At 47.6% G+C, this 15,584-nt stretch overlaps 1 protein-coding gene across 1 annotated transcript in view; it reads right to left on the reverse strand.

Moving 5' to 3' along the window:
* Positions 1-15,584, reverse strand: part of RBM44 (RNA binding motif protein 44) — a 1,098,830-nt gene that overhangs the window by 759,517 nt on the left and 323,729 nt on the right. Inside the window, exon 6 of the mRNA XM_069615953.1 lies at positions 3,901-3,985. Within this exon, the coding sequence (XP_069472054.1) occupies positions 3,901-3,985 (85 nt within the window). The remainder of the gene's footprint in view (positions 1-3,900; positions 3,986-15,584) is intronic.

Here is a 15,584-nt window from a genome sequence, read left to right on the forward strand (position 1 = left end):
CTTATCGAGGTGGGAGGGGAGCGACACTTGATCTCCTTGTATGCGGATGATTTGCTGCTGTACCTGAGGCACCCGGAGGAGAATCTCCATTACATCCTGGAGGTGATGGAGAGGTATGCGGGGCTGTCTGGCATAGCGGTGAATCCTCAGAAATCTATTATTTTCCCGCTAGGTAGTTATAAGGGAATCCCTGTTAGACAGTTGCCGGTGCTGCAAACTCCTTGGGCTGTTGGTAATTTTCAGCACCTTGGGATAGATGTGTACCACACGGTTGAAGAACACCACAGGTACAATACCAAGGTAACCATAGAGAAAATTGAGAAGTGTATGAAATTCTGGGTGAAGTTGCCTCTAGCAATGATGGGACGAGGGGCAATGCTCAAGATGGTGGTCTTGCCCAGGCTCCTGCATTATTTTGGGAACATTCCGTACCTGATACCCAAGAAGTTTTTCACTAAAATGAACGGCACGTGCAGGGATTTCCTGTGGCATGGCACCAGGAATAGGGTGGCACTATGGAAGCTGCAGAACTTTTATGAAAAAGGGGGAATAAAACTGCCTAATTATGAAGTCTATTACGTAGCGAGCCAACTGCAATATATCGCTAAATGGCTCTCAGATGAAGCGACCCCTGAATCCAGGTTGTTTAGACAAGATTGTGCCCCATTCTATTTAAAAGAGATGATCTGGCTGCCCAAGACAGAAATGAAAGAGCGCCCTAAAATGATGATGCTTGGGTGGAAGATGTGGCGCCAAGCATGCCAGATGATGGAAAATCCAGTTCCATGCTCCCCGCAGATGCCGTTGGTTGCATTGGCAGGGGGGGGGGGGGTGAGCAGCTACGGATGACAATCACAAACCATTGGGAATCGGTCGGGTTGGTAACGATTGGAGATGTCTGGCGGGAGGGGACTATTATACATTTTGAAGAGCTGGGAGAGGAAATGGGGTTACACGTGGGCCAATATATCACATATCATAGAATGGTGCAGAAAATTAAGAAAACATGGCCTGAAACAGTACTAGAAGAAGAACCAGATGCTACCATAAACACGATATATGATATTACGGAGGGAGGGCATGAGATCTCTAGATTGTACGAGATGATGATGTCTAAGGTCGGGAAAGAATTAACGCAATTGAGACTAGACTGGGAAGCGGAAGTGGGAGCCCCGATAGAGGATGGGATGTGGGAACGTGCCCTGGGGTACCCACATGAAGGTGTCAAGGAACGCGAGACTAAAACAGATACAACTATATATTACGCACAGGGCATACATGACACCTCTGAGGATATCGAGGTTTGAAAATGCAGGACAACAAACATGTCCCAAATGCGACGAAGAACAGGCTGACATGGTAAACATGTTCTGGTCATGCCCAGTGATTGAGCGCTTCTGGCGTGAAGTAGCTCGGAAACCTTCGGAAAGGGGGTCACTATTATAGATTCAGCCTGGGCCTGCTTGCTGGGGGGTTCCCCAGATCTCAGAAACTTAAGCATGTCAATAAATTGAAACATCTAGCATATGTGCTTGCAAAAAGAAGGATTGCCATGGGATGGAAGACATGTCATAGACCACGGGTGGAAGTGTGGTGGAAAGAGTTGCAGAAGTGGGCGGAGACCATGGTATGGCAAGAGGCAAGTAACATAGGGGGAGAGGAAGAGGTGGGAACCCTGATAGCATGGAAATCGTTGATAGCGGAATTGTTTGGAACGATAAAAGATCTGACAGAATCCACAGAAAACGAGACCCCCACCACGCGTGGCAGATACAGAGTGAGTGGAACAAATAGGCTCGCAAGGGGGGGGGTTGCTATAAGGGGAGCAGTGACTGAAATTATACAATGAACAATGTGAACAATTTTACTGTTGATATCTGCACTGCATGTTTGGTTTGTATTGATTTTGTTTGTTTGAATATGTAATAAAATGGTTTGAAATAAATAAATAAATAAAATATTACACTTAGCTCAAGCCCCGGTCCGGATCCTGCTCCCCTCCGACGCCACTTACTGTGACAAGGGCCCTTCAGCTGCCACAAACAATGTTATGAACTAGTAAGTATAGAGCGCTTCCTAGTTCCTGCACATGCACGCAGGAGCCAGAGCACTGCGTTGTCAGCACTCCATTCAGTCCAAAGGTAGGGAGTGGCTGTCAGGGATTATCATATGCACAAGATGTAAGCAGTTCCCCACAGGGGTCTCCTGGAGTCAGAAAGGTACTACACTACCAGCCCATTATCAGCTATTCAGACTCCGACAAAGGATGGTGGTCTGCCTTTCTGGAGTAATTGGGGTGTTAATTGAATTGTGCTCTAGTATTTACAACATTTACACAAGTTAGTATGATGCCTGGGAAGAATTTTAGAGAATTGTGGTGCGTAGTTTTGAACTAGGTACAAAAACAACAAAAAGGCATACATTCTAGAACTTGGCTGCTCTTTGGTTGCCTGGTCAATTATACTTTCCTGTGACATTTGGGCTCTTCATTTAGAGGGATAGCTCTGCTGTCTAAAGCTTGAGCATGTAATTTACAGGGTATGACATTTCAGGGGATAGTTCTGTAGTATAGAATCTGAACTTGTACAGTCCAGGACATGTGATTTCCAGGGGAAAGCTCTGCTGTCTAAAGCTTCAGCATGTATGGTAATGTATGTGCAATTTAGGGGGATAGCTCTGCTGTCTATAACCTGACCAGGCACTGTGCAGGATAGCTCTACTGTCTACAGTTTGACCATGTCAAGTACAATGTATGCAATTTAGGGGGATAGTTTGATTGCCAAAAGTCTGATCTTGTACAGTGTAGTAGCCATAATTTAGGTGATAGATCTGATGTCTACAGCTTGAGCTTGTATGGTACCGGGCATGTGATTTAGGGAGCACGCTTTGTGGTCTAAAGCTTGAGTATATAAGGTGTGGTATGTGTGATTTAAGGACATCACCCTACTGCCTCTAGTCTGACCGAGTACGGTGTAGGTTGTGTGATTTAAGAGGAATAAGTCTGCCTTGGCATGCATGACAGAATGCCTGGTTTCTCCTCCTGCAATCTTCAATTGCTATTTTCTCTAGATTTCTGAAGGTGTCATATAAAATAAACTGTCAGGTAGGTGTGTTTCTCGCAGTCCCCGTAGCTGCTCTCCCTCACAGCCTCACCCCAAAATCGCATCAAAAGGCATGTGTGTTGTTAGTTACCTAAATTCCACACATAGCACTGCATAAGCAAAACCTACCCTAAATCCAACTGAGTGCCCAATCACGGACTACCTCCCTCATTCATCCTACTCAACTACTCCAGTTCAATGCATTTCCCCTTTCCTGAATTTCCTAGGAGTATGTGTCTCCCTATAAACCATGTGGTCAAATTTCAGACAAACCTGGCCTGTGATCTCAAAATCTTAAAAAAAATAAACCAACAGTGTCCTATCTGTAGATTTATGTTGACCACTTTAACAGTCCCTGATACAGTGGTCAACAAAGACCACTGACAGTATAATAGTTACCCAGTAAAGAGGAAATCTGTATTAGAAATACCATTCATGTTAAAATATGAATATACTGATCCACAGATGAAATGGCGACAATAGCACTACAAATATGTACATATAGAAATGTGGTTCAGATGAGCATTATGTCACAATCAGCTCTTTTGCAACTGTGTAGACATTTATATCAGGAGTAAACAATTCAAAACTAATTTGGAACCTGAACCAGCCAGAATAGAGGTGGTATTTCTTTACTCTGTATAAAATGATGTCAGAGAATTAAAACTACCCATCACAGAGACAAGCAACATCTTCATTAGTCATTCGAAGATAAAGGATAACATTGTTGTTTGCTTAAACCTTCAGTAAAAGCATGAAATGGGTTTAGAAGATTGTTCGTGAAGAGAAAAAAACTTACAATTAAAGAAATTGTTTTTGGAAAGTCACTGATTCTAATATTATTCTGTTTCTGGATTCCGAGTTCTGACTGTAATCTACCAACACTGGAAATGAACATCAAGAAACAAAAACATGATTTAAAAGGCATCACATAAGCAAGTATAAAAATTATTTCACAACACATTGATATTGTTTGGGCATCGCATTTGCAATGGCTGCAGTTGCACATTTGGTGTCACAAAGGGGTAATTTCACTTGCAATAAACAATCAACTTCATATTAAAAACTATGCATAACAAATGAAGGTGTGAAACACGGATCATAAAAAGTGTATTCAGGTTTGCTTCACAGTCTCTGGATTTATAAGATATATTTGTATTTGTGATTAGGCAAAGGGAAAACTAAGCTGTAAGAACCTCATCTAAAATTGGTATGGTGCTATTTTGGATTCTAATTGGAAAAGTTACTCTGGAAGGAATTTTGCAAAATATAAAAATGCTATTATGAGAAACCAATTGACATTTGTTGTAGCATTAGACTAGCACTGTCTCATTTCACAAAATGGCTGGGATTTCTGTAATGCAAATGCAATTAATTTCCTCAAAGGGGTTTATTATTACATATGAATTTCAGATGAAGTTATTTAATAAAGTTACAATGAAGAGATGTGCATTATAGCAGTTGCACTTTTAGCACAATAGATTTGTTTCAATCACCCTCATCTAATGAAAGAGAGGCTTTTGGCTTCTCTTTGTTGTTTTAATAGCTCAAACTGGGCAGCTACAATACTTACAGGACAACAGGCTGACAGAGTAATGTCTGGACTTCGGTCATCGAATAAAAGCGTTAGTTCACACACAACAATCCAGAATATGAGCCAGCATTGCTTCAGTGCTGAACACAAAAAGGAACTTGGGTGAGTCGATCTTCATACATATTCCAGGTGGCGCAGCATTCCCTCATTCATCAATGTCTGAGCTTTATGATGCTAAAGCTAGACATTTCGCTGACATCAGCGACTGACCCGCACACCTGAAGCCTCCACTCGCCTCACTCTACGGACTACCATTACCAGCATGGGCGTCATTTTAGGGGTGGACAGGGGCGTTTGTCCCCCCCAACTTTCATGGCACACCATTTTGTCCCCATTCATTCGGCTGGGGCACCTTTTCTTCAGATGTCATGTCTCCTCCACCTTTTTCAGCAAAGTTACTCCAATGATTACTAGAGAGTATAGCCAAGCATGTTGATGTCCATTGGTTGATTAGCAATCTAGTGGGGCACCCCAGCTAATCAGATTGCTTGGAAAGCAGGCTGTATCTGACATCATATACCCTCATTCTGAGTAGTCGAATGGAGTCACCCTATTGCTCCTTCACCCACCTCTTAAGTATTTGCATAGTTTTTTTTTTTAACCTAATAAAGATTTGTAAACTCATCTGTTACCGCCGGCTCTCATCCAGTTCTGGGTGACAACCATGCCAATGTTAGGCTATGTTATGTTGAATTAAACCACGCAACATTACGATTTATATGGTCTCTAGGCACTCACGTGCTGCTATAAAAAAGTGGTTAGGGTAGGTCAGTGAGGGAAGAGGGTTAAGGATAGAGGCAGTGCTCTTTTGTTGGTGTGTGTAAAAGCAGGAGAAACTGGCATCTGTGCGTGTCGGCTTTCTGAGTAGGATTTGGTTGTGCGCACTTGGCGTTTGTGTCCTAAGGGGTAACGTTCAAAGCCTTGGCTGTTTGTTTGCAGCGGTTTGTTTGTATGGGAGATGAGTGGATTCAGTGTTGTGTGTACTAGGGCTGGCCTATAGGTTGTGTGAGGAATCTGTGGCGTATACTGGCACGTAGGGCGTGTGAGGTATAAGAGGGGTATGCTGGAAAGGAGCGAGGAACAGGGGTGGTTAGCGCTTACTAAAGTGTTGTTTTGTTGTTGTTTCTAGGATCTGTGCTGTTACTGTTCCTTGAATGCAATGTCTTGGCAGTGATTGGAGTCGGCGGTGTTCATTTTTCTGCTGGACATGGTGAGTTGAATAGCCAGGTTTTCAGTTGTATTCTGAAGGTAAGGTGATCTTCTGTCATTCTTATTTCCTTCAGGTTTGAGTTCCATAGATTGGCTTTTAGGTGGGAGAATGCGGTTCCTCCAAATTATCTTCTTTCATAATGTTCAATTGCGATTTGGAGGTTGTTGCTTGATCTAACGTTTCTTCCTGGTTGGCAATGGTTGATTATGGCTTGGAGGAATTTGTCTGCTTGTCCGTGTAGATATCTGTGAGCACGGATGATGGCTTTGAAGTTAATGCATTTTTTTTTAAAATTATTATTATTATTATATATTTTTTTTTTTAAATGGGAGCCAGTGTAGTCTGGTGTGATGTGGTCTCTTCGGTTTAGTTTTAAGAGTATCCTTGCTGCAGTATTTTGGATGCGTTGCAAGTTTTTTGTGAGACGTTCTGCCATTCCAACATACAAGCTGTTTGCATACTCAATTTTTGATAATACTAATGAGAATTACCAGGGTCCTGTGTGGGAAGGAGAGGTAGGGGAGGATCCCTCTAATTAGTCGCAATAGGTAGAAGCATTTCTTTGCTATTGCATTAACTTGTGGTTCTAGTGAGAGTCCGTGGTCCATGAATATTCCCAGGTTTTGTATTACGGCAGAGGCCTCTGGTTGGGGGCCAGTTCAGTTGTATGTCTGTTGCATTAACCTCAAGGTGGGGGTGGGAGGGAATCATTATTTCTGTTTTGGTTGTGTTTAGTTTGAGATTGTTAGTAATCATCCCGGTGTATATGTGCGTGAGGCATTTGTGGAGGGTCTTGGGTTGGGGTTATTTTAAAGATGAGTTGGGTATCATGCGTAATTGTAGGAGGTTAGTCCATGGGTTCGAATCAGTTTCATTAGGGAGGGAACATGTATATATTCTAAAGGAGTGGGGAGAGGCTAGAGCATTGTGGTACGCTGCAGGAGATTTATTTGGTGTTAGAATTAATGGGTGGTAGGCAAGTTTCTTTAGGTTCAGTTAGTCAGGAAGGATTTTAGCCATTGTAGGGCGGAGTCTTTTACACTGAATTCCTCGAGCCTCATGATTAGGGTTGTAGATCCGATTGTGCCAAAGGTAGATGATATGTCCAATAGTATGAGGGCTATTTGGGTGCGGTCATCTGAGTTTATTTGTAGGTCGTCCCATATGGATAGAAGGGCTGACTCAGTTCCTCTCAAGGGTCTGAAGCCGATTTGGAAGTGATTGAGTATTCTGTTGATTGCTATGTGGCTGAGCAGGATTTTGTAGACGTGGTTCTCCATTAGTTTCGCCAGGTGGTGTAGGTTTGAAATCGGTCTGTAGTTGGTGGGATCTTCTGCACTTTTTATTTCGTTTTTTAGGAGGGGTTTAATGTATGCTGATTTGAAGGTTTTAAGTACTATTCCTGTGATTAGGGATCAGAAGCTGGAAGTATGATGCAGAGGTTCTGCTGTCGAGGATTTCTTTGAAGATGCTTGGTTGGTTTGGGTCACAAGGGGATCCTGTGAGGTTGGTATCTTTTATTAACGCGTCTAGAACTTCTTCATCTATGGGTTCAAAACGGTCAGGTGCAGTTGTGGTTGGGCGTGTGCTGGTTATTGGTGGTTCCTTAAGTGCGTTAATTGATGTGTGGCTTGCGTCAATGGATTGTTGAACTGTTTCTATTTTTGTTCTTAGGTGGTTAGCAGTGCTGTCACATAGGGATTGTGATGTCTGATGCGCTTTTTGCAAGATGTCTGTTTTTTAATTTATTTGATGATTTGTTTTGTGGGTTTGTTGCCGATTGGATTCTCGTCGTGAAGTATGATTGTTTTGCTTTAAGTACTGCAGATTTGTACATTCTGTGTTGTCCTTGGCATTTTATTTTGTCCGATTGATTGTAATAGTTTCTACAAAGTTCTTCAAATTAGCAGTTTGTTTTTCCGAGTTCCCTCAGTTCTTGCACTTCCTGAAGACTTCCAGCTAGTTCACTTGTGCTCATGTACACCTTTCCACTACCCTCACCTCTCCTACCATTACTACTCTCCCCTGGGGGGGCGTGGCCTGGTGCTCATGGAGTGAGGAGGCTGAAATCCCGAGCTCCGGCCGAGCCCGTAATCTGATCCTGAATAGTGAGCCCAATCACTAGCAACACCGAAAATCAAGCTGACCCAGTCGAAGCTGGGACGAATCCCCCTCCTTTGCAGCTTCGTCCGACAAAAATCGGACAGCGGGGACCGAGCAAGAAGCCTGGCCCGGCATCCCCCCTGACCTTCGGCGAGACGCGCAAGATGGCGGCCGCGGCGTACTAACACCGGGGACCCGAGCGGCGAAGGCGGAGCGCCAAGAGCAGCAGCGGTTGGCCGCTGCCCTTCCTCTCCTGCCGCCTGGAGGAGTTCGGCGGACAGGAGGAGGCGAGACCCGGCGCGGACCTCCTGGAGCCCCCGCTGGCAGCCGACCGAGGACCGCGGCGCCGAGCACTGCGCGCCCGCTGGAGTCCGGCACGAACCAGCGGCCTACACCCGGGCGGCCTCGGTGGAGGGGCCCCTAACGCCGCCAGTACCCTGCCACCCCGGGCCATCCAGGCCGCGCAACAGCGGGTGGGACCCCCCCCGCGGAGCCTGCGGTGGAAGTCATCCGGAGAAGAGGACGAGACCTGAGGCCTGTGATACGTGCTGAAGGAGGAGCGGCCGGCGGTGGCCTTGGTCGGCGGTTGCCTTTGCGGATCTTCTCTAAATAAGGTGAGACGCAACCCTGAGACGGCGCAGAGCGCGCATCAAGAACTGCGACTACCTGCCAAACCGTGGGCCCACCTGGGGCTGGGCCGCTGCCACCCACTGGGCCCAGACAGCCTGGACCTGGGCCGCTGCCTCCCCCCTCCTGAAGGCCCACGACCGACTGGCACACTGGGGCCACAGGCGCTGAGCGCCCTCCACCACCAGCCTCTACAACCAACGGGGGTGACTCCGAGCGCCCTGCCTACCCGGACATACTGCGACACCACCCCTAGCCTACCACGAACGTGGGTCCACCACCCCTGAGGCGGACAGGTCCCAGGGCGAGGCCCTCCTGGGGGCCGCATCACGCCCCACAAACCTGGGCAGGCCACGGCCCTGTCTCTGGCGCCATCGAGCTCCGAACGCCGGGGACCTTGAGGCAGCACGTACCCGCTAGACCTGGAGGCGCACACCGCAAACATTCCCCACTACGACAACACGGAACATCGCAGGTGGGGTCACCGGCAGAGCAGACTGGAGGGGCCCACGCAGCAACCCAGTTCGAAGAGGCGTAACAGCCGAGCAAACAACATCACAATGTCTACCCTGAGAAGCAAGCCCAAAACAGCTACAATGGACCCCTTCCTCACGACCAAGGCCCACCCGGCCGCCCAATCTACCCCAAAGGGGACGGCGCCACAGGACACCCAGGGAGATAGCCCTGCAAACAACCAAGTACTCGAAGCAATAGCGGCCCTAAAGGAGTTTATAGACACTAAGATAGGGGAGGTAAAGGCCGACATCCAGCTCATCCATCAAGACGCTCGCAACCTGACAGAGCGTGTCACCAATATAGAATCCACCCAGAAAGACACGATGGAAGACACGAAAGACCTTAAAGCCGAGGTGGCAGATCTCAGGAGGAAGGTGGGCATCCTGGAGACAAGGTTGGAGGAGGCGGAAGGACGCGCCAGGCGCAACAACATCAGGATCCTCGGTGTCCCTGAGGGGACAGAGACTTCCGACCCAACCGCATATGTAGAATCTCTAATCCAGCAGGAGATTGGGGCCGAGAAGCTGTCACAGGGCTTTGCCATAGAGAGAGCCCACAGATCGCTCCAGAAGAAGCCTCCCCCAGGCTCTTATCCCCGATCCATCATAGCGAAGGTTCTCAACTTTCGAGAAAGGGAAGTGATCCTGAGATTCTCCAGGGAAGGTGGGGCGATTGACAGAAACAACTCCAAAATTACCATCTACCCAGACTATACACAATCGGTACAGAGGGCAAGGAACTCCTTTGTCCCAATTAAGGCCAGACTGAGGCAACTAAACCTGAAGTACATGCTGCTGTACCCACCCAGACTAAAGGTGATCTACAAAGGGAGAGCGATATTCCTTGAAACCCCGGACGCGGCCGCTATGTGGATGGAACACAACAATCTGGCCGAGGTCCCTGAACAGCCCATCCTCGAAGACTGCGTCGCAGCCCGCAAAGCACGATAGCCTGGCGCCAGAGCCTCTTTCTCCCGATGCGCACATTGAACCTCACCCTAGAACGATACGAGCACGCTGGACACCAGCATGACATGAGAACGCAAAATGATTACGGCAGCAGGCCGGGCCTCCCACACATGAGCACGCAACGACAACCCCCGAAAGATCAGTGCAGGCCCGTTGCCAGCACGACCTTGCTCGCGCCGGAAACCCTGATGGGGCCAGATAGCGCGAGAGCACCTGAGCACTGCACTTCACCGGCAGGAGCTGGGCGCACCAGTTACAATTATTCTTTATGTGTTACTGTTGAGACCGCCCCGCTACCCGAAACAACCCAAGTAACCAACGAGTACCCGACACCGAGAGATGCATCTGGCCGACTCGCAGAACTAGTGCAAGAAACGACGCCCAGCAACAAGAGATCATGTGTTGGAGAGGCGAGGGGCCGCCCACGACAGAAACTGTATTCAAGCGATGGCACCACAACTTAACATAATCACATGGAATGTCAGGGGGATGGGATCCTACGTAAGGAGGAATCGTGTCCACTCCTACCTGAGGCGCAAGAAGGTCTCGATTGCACTACTCCAGGAGACACCTCTTGGCAGAAGCCACACACAAACTGGCAGACTACTGGGGGGGGCAGGGCAGTGGCGCATCTTACTCCAAATATGCACGGGGTATATATACATGGGTAAGTTCAGACACACCATTCCACCAAATGGGAACAGAAGTGGATAAGGGCGGAAGATTTGTAGTGTTGTGGGGCATGATAGAGAACACACGGATATATATTGTTAACTCATACTTTCCTCAGCATGGGGTACCCTCCCACTTGAAACAACTATGCACTAGAATTGTGCACCACAGAGACGACACCTTCCTATGGGGGGGCGACTTCAATTGTGTTATGAATGAGGAGATGGACAGGTCTAGGATGCCACAAACCACCAACAACTCTGTCTCAAGGGCACTTCGCAAAGCAGTGGAAGACTTGGATCTGGTCGACATCTGGAGAGACCTTCATGCAACCGATAGATCCTACTCATTCTTCTCATCTCCACATGGCCTCCACACCAGGATAGATTACTTTTTCATCAACGGCGAACTTATCCCACAGGTGCACTCCGCGGATTACCTGGGCAGGTCGATCTCGGACCACTCTCCTCTGCTCATGCAACTAAGCCTGAAAGGCCCCAGGCCCCCCATCCCGATGTGGCGTATGCCCACGGAGACCCTGATGGATCCCTCTTTCAGGGACACCCTAGGAGAAAAACTAAGAATACGTAAGAATCAACACGGGGTCAGTCGAGAAGTGGGGCACGCTTTGGGAGGCAATGAAGGTAGTAACCTTAGGTGAGGTGATAGCAGAAGCTGGTGGAATCAGGAAGCAACTGAAAAGGGAACTTGAGGCCAAGGAAGAGGAGACCAGGCGACTGGAAAACAGCCCGACCCCACCCAGCGAGAGGGAACCCAAGCTGGCAGAAATCAGGGATGAATGCCGACTCGCCTGGGATAGGCTATCCAAATTTGACTTTTCCACACGCACTGTTAAGGCACACAAGGAGGCGGACAAACCGGGCAGGATACTGGCCTGACTGTGCAGGAAAGAGCAACCAAGGCAAGCCCTCAAAGAAATCAAGGACAAACATGGAGTAACCCAGAGGACACAACAGGCAATTAACGATGTCTTCTCAAACTTCTATGCCAAGCTTTATGCTCACGATGAACAGGTCCCAATAGGAGACATTCGCAACACCCTGGCTGAAGTGGGTCTCCCCAAACTGAGCTCGGAGCAGCGAGAGATGCTGGGAGAAGCCATCACGAAGGAGGACATCTCGGAGGCAATTAGGTCCCTCTCTACATGCAAGACTCCTGGAACCGACGGCCTCACACCAGAATTTTATAAAACCTACGAGGAGATCTTAGCCCCGATCCTACACGGAGTATACGTAGAGGCATATGAGACCGGCATATTACCTGGCAGCATGAGAGAGACACTCATAATACCAATGCTTAAACCTGGCAAGCCCATCGACGAGTGCGACTCATACTGCCCCCTGGCAATGCTGAATTATGACAGCAAAATCCTAACAACCATACTGGCTAAAAGGCTGTCTAGGGTGATCGGGTCTATAATACACGAGGACCAGAACGGCTTTGTCCTGGGACGTAACACCACAGCCAACCTGAGAAGGCTCCAGCACGTTATAGCACAAACCACAGGGAGCAAGGAAGATCTGGCTGTGCTCTCACTGGACGCCATAAAGGCGTTTGACTCAATATTCTGGGAATGGCTGATTGAGACTTTGAGGGAGTTCGGACTAGGCGAGCACTTCATACGATGGATCAAGGTGCTCTACAACACCCCAGTGGCGAGGGTAAAGACAGGGGGTGTGGTGTCGGAATCCTGGGACATCCAAAGGGGAACAAGGCAGGGATGCCCACTGTCACCAATGCTGTACGTCCTCGGCCTGGAACCAGTAGCGATCTATTTCAGGAAGTAGCTCTTCGACGCTGGGATCAGAACGGGTGAGACGGATAACATTATCTCGCTGTATGCAGATGATGTCCTCCTTTATCTGCGCAACCCCCGAATTAATGCACCTACAGCATTAGACATCCTCGACAACTTCGCGAAATACTCCGGGATAAAGTTCAGCAGGCAGAAATCATGCTTCTTCCCCCTGGCTGGGCTTCAAGGGAAGGAAACAGAAGAGCTACCTGATATCGGGATCCAATGGCAGACGGTAGCGTTCCGCTATCTCGGACTCACCATCACGCACACGCCTGCTTCCACACACGAAAGCAACACGGAAGCAGCAATGCGAGGGGTACGCAAATCCACCAAATTTTGGTCCCGACTCCCACTCTCTGTGATGGGCAGAGCGGCTATCACTAAAATGATAATACTACCGAGATCCCTGTACTATTTCACCAACATAACACACTATATACCTCCCCTCTTCTTCAGAAAATTGGAATCTCTCCTCAGAGACTTCCTGTGGGGCCCGGCCAGACACAGGTTTTCGCTGCACACCCTCACTCTCCCGTACAAAGAGGGTGGAATCCAGCTGCCTGAATTCCAAAAATACTACCTCGCATCACAACTGACACACGTTGTTAAGTGGTTGTCCGACGAACCAACAGCTGAGACAGGCCTCCTTCGCCAACTGATAACTCCAATGCATCCTAAAGAAGTAGTATGGAACTCACAGGTCGGGCTTCCTGACCCGCCCACGCTGGTGAGGCTGGGGAGACAAGTTTGGAACAAGGCACGCACATCGCTCGGCCTGGGCCAACCATACATGCGTGAAATCCCCATGCTCGCTGATGTCTGTAAGACACCCATCGATTTACCTGCAATGAGGAAATGGGAGAATTTTGGCCTATACACCTGGGGGGACATGTTCGAGGATGGAAGCTTCAGGGAATTTGACTCACTACAGATGAAAGAAGGGCTTGTTGCTGGACAATTTCTATGGTACCAAAGGGTGAAGCAGGTTGCGGGAGGCGGGACGGTCAAGTTATTTTTTGTTTTTTGTTATTGTTTTGTACTGTTCATTAGGCAACTTCGCGACAAACCGGATGTTGCCATGCATCCATGTTTAACTGTTCTCTGCCAGTATAAATGCCAATAAAAACATCTAAAAATAAATTACTACTCTCCCGTTCCCCCAATACTACTCTCTTCCTCCCATTACTCTCCTCGCTTCAAGCTACTTAAACACCCTTCCACTCTATACCAAAAACTTCACATTGACTTCTAACTCTGCTTTACTCAATCACACACTTCACTCCTAAACATGTACTTCACCTGCTGTAAAAATATCCTCCACAAGCTGCGACTCCCCTCCTTCCTCCTGCTGGCCTCTTGGTCAACTTCCACCTAATCTGATGACCTTACCTGGATAACCCAAATTTCCAATTGCCTGGCTTCTGCTCGAGTTTCCCTACCTCTAACAGACAGGCCAGCTTTCCCTAGACAATCCTGTCTGATCTTCCCATCTTGCTAGGCATATGTGCAGGGGAAGTATTTGAAAGGTGGCCAACCCCTAGCCACTTTTCTCACATGGACTGGCTGTTCCTGGAGTCTGGTAGTGTAAGAGAAGCAATGTTCTCATGTGTACTCGTGGCTGGTTTCCCGGTATGTTTCCCTGTATGTTTAGGCATCAAGGATTAATTTGCTTCTTTGAGTAGTCACGGCTGCAAGATCTCAAGAGTTTTTGCTTAGAAGCAAACAGAAGAGCATCAGCATTGGCCTGCCTGAAGCCAGGGGGAGTTGGTGTAGATTTTCCAACCATAGACGTCCAGAAACTCATCTTTGTTACTCAATATGCTTGGTGACGAGGAGGAGCTCCATTAAGTAGAAGGCTTATTGTAGAGCGATATAGATGCTGCTACCGCCAAGTGTGTTTGTGGGAGAGTGATGAGGCACAATATTTCAATAGCAAGGTGCCAGTAATGCGCCTTGAGAATCCTGTTGGTGGCAAGAACAGTTTGGGGCTTATGCCAAATTTTGCAAGCTTGAGCAAAAACATCCTTCTGGATCTGTACTCTAGATCTACCACAAGATCTCTTCGGGAGTGTTAACTCCTAGAAATTCTCACAGACCATGCATCCTGTCGTTGAAATACTTATACATAGAGCATGTGCCTATTAATCCAGGAAATGGGAAACCTATGTAGAACCTTACAAAAGGGGATATTCCTAGAGTAATAATGTTTTTTCTTGTTTACATACATTATTTTAATTATCAATGAATGATGGAGAAGGAAACAAAACATAAACAGCAGGGTATCCACGTGGCAGTCAGGCAGCGGTAGAAGGGAGTCCCTGGTGATGCAGATGGAACTCAGTACTTTGGAAGGAGTCACTGTGCAAAGGCGCCTGTGAAAAGGAAGAGTTACTGTCTCAGTGGAGCGTGAAACCCTCAGTTGTTGGTCTCTGACCAACTCCTTTACTGAACATATTGGAGAAGTGCTAAAAAGATCCCTCTGCCGAATAAGTCATCGAAGAAGCGCACAGGAGCTGAACACGAGGGGCAAGCGGTCTAGATGTGGTCGGGACCCAGGCACATCAGACAGAGTATGGAGCTCATTTTGAGCTGGGTGTCATGTAAGCATAAGGCTTTTAGGCTTTCTATTTATGTTACGCCCCATTTTCATTCAAGTGTAGGCTAGAGTAGCAGGACACATCGTAACTTACGATTCCACCGCCCGCTTCTTCTCTGCCATAAAAAGAATCCAGCATTTGCATCAGGATACATTTTGATTCTGGCACAAATTCTGGGGATGCCAATGTAGTCAGTCGGCTTTTCGCACCAGCAAAAAGCAGGCGGACTAAATAGGAATCCATTGCAAACGCCACCTGCCATGCTTACATGGCAGGCAGTGAATATTTTATTTGCAAAGCAGAGTGAAAAAAGCAGCGTACAAGAGTGTACACCGCCTTTTTACACACTCCTTTTTATATCCACTGTGCAAATGAGA

The sequence above is a fragment of the Ambystoma mexicanum genome, chromosome 9, assembly GCF_040938575.1.
Source record: "Ambystoma mexicanum isolate Mex_15411 chromosome 9, UKY_AmexF1_1, whole genome shotgun sequence".
NCBI lineage: Eukaryota > Metazoa > Chordata > Amphibia > Caudata > Ambystomatidae > Ambystoma > Ambystoma mexicanum.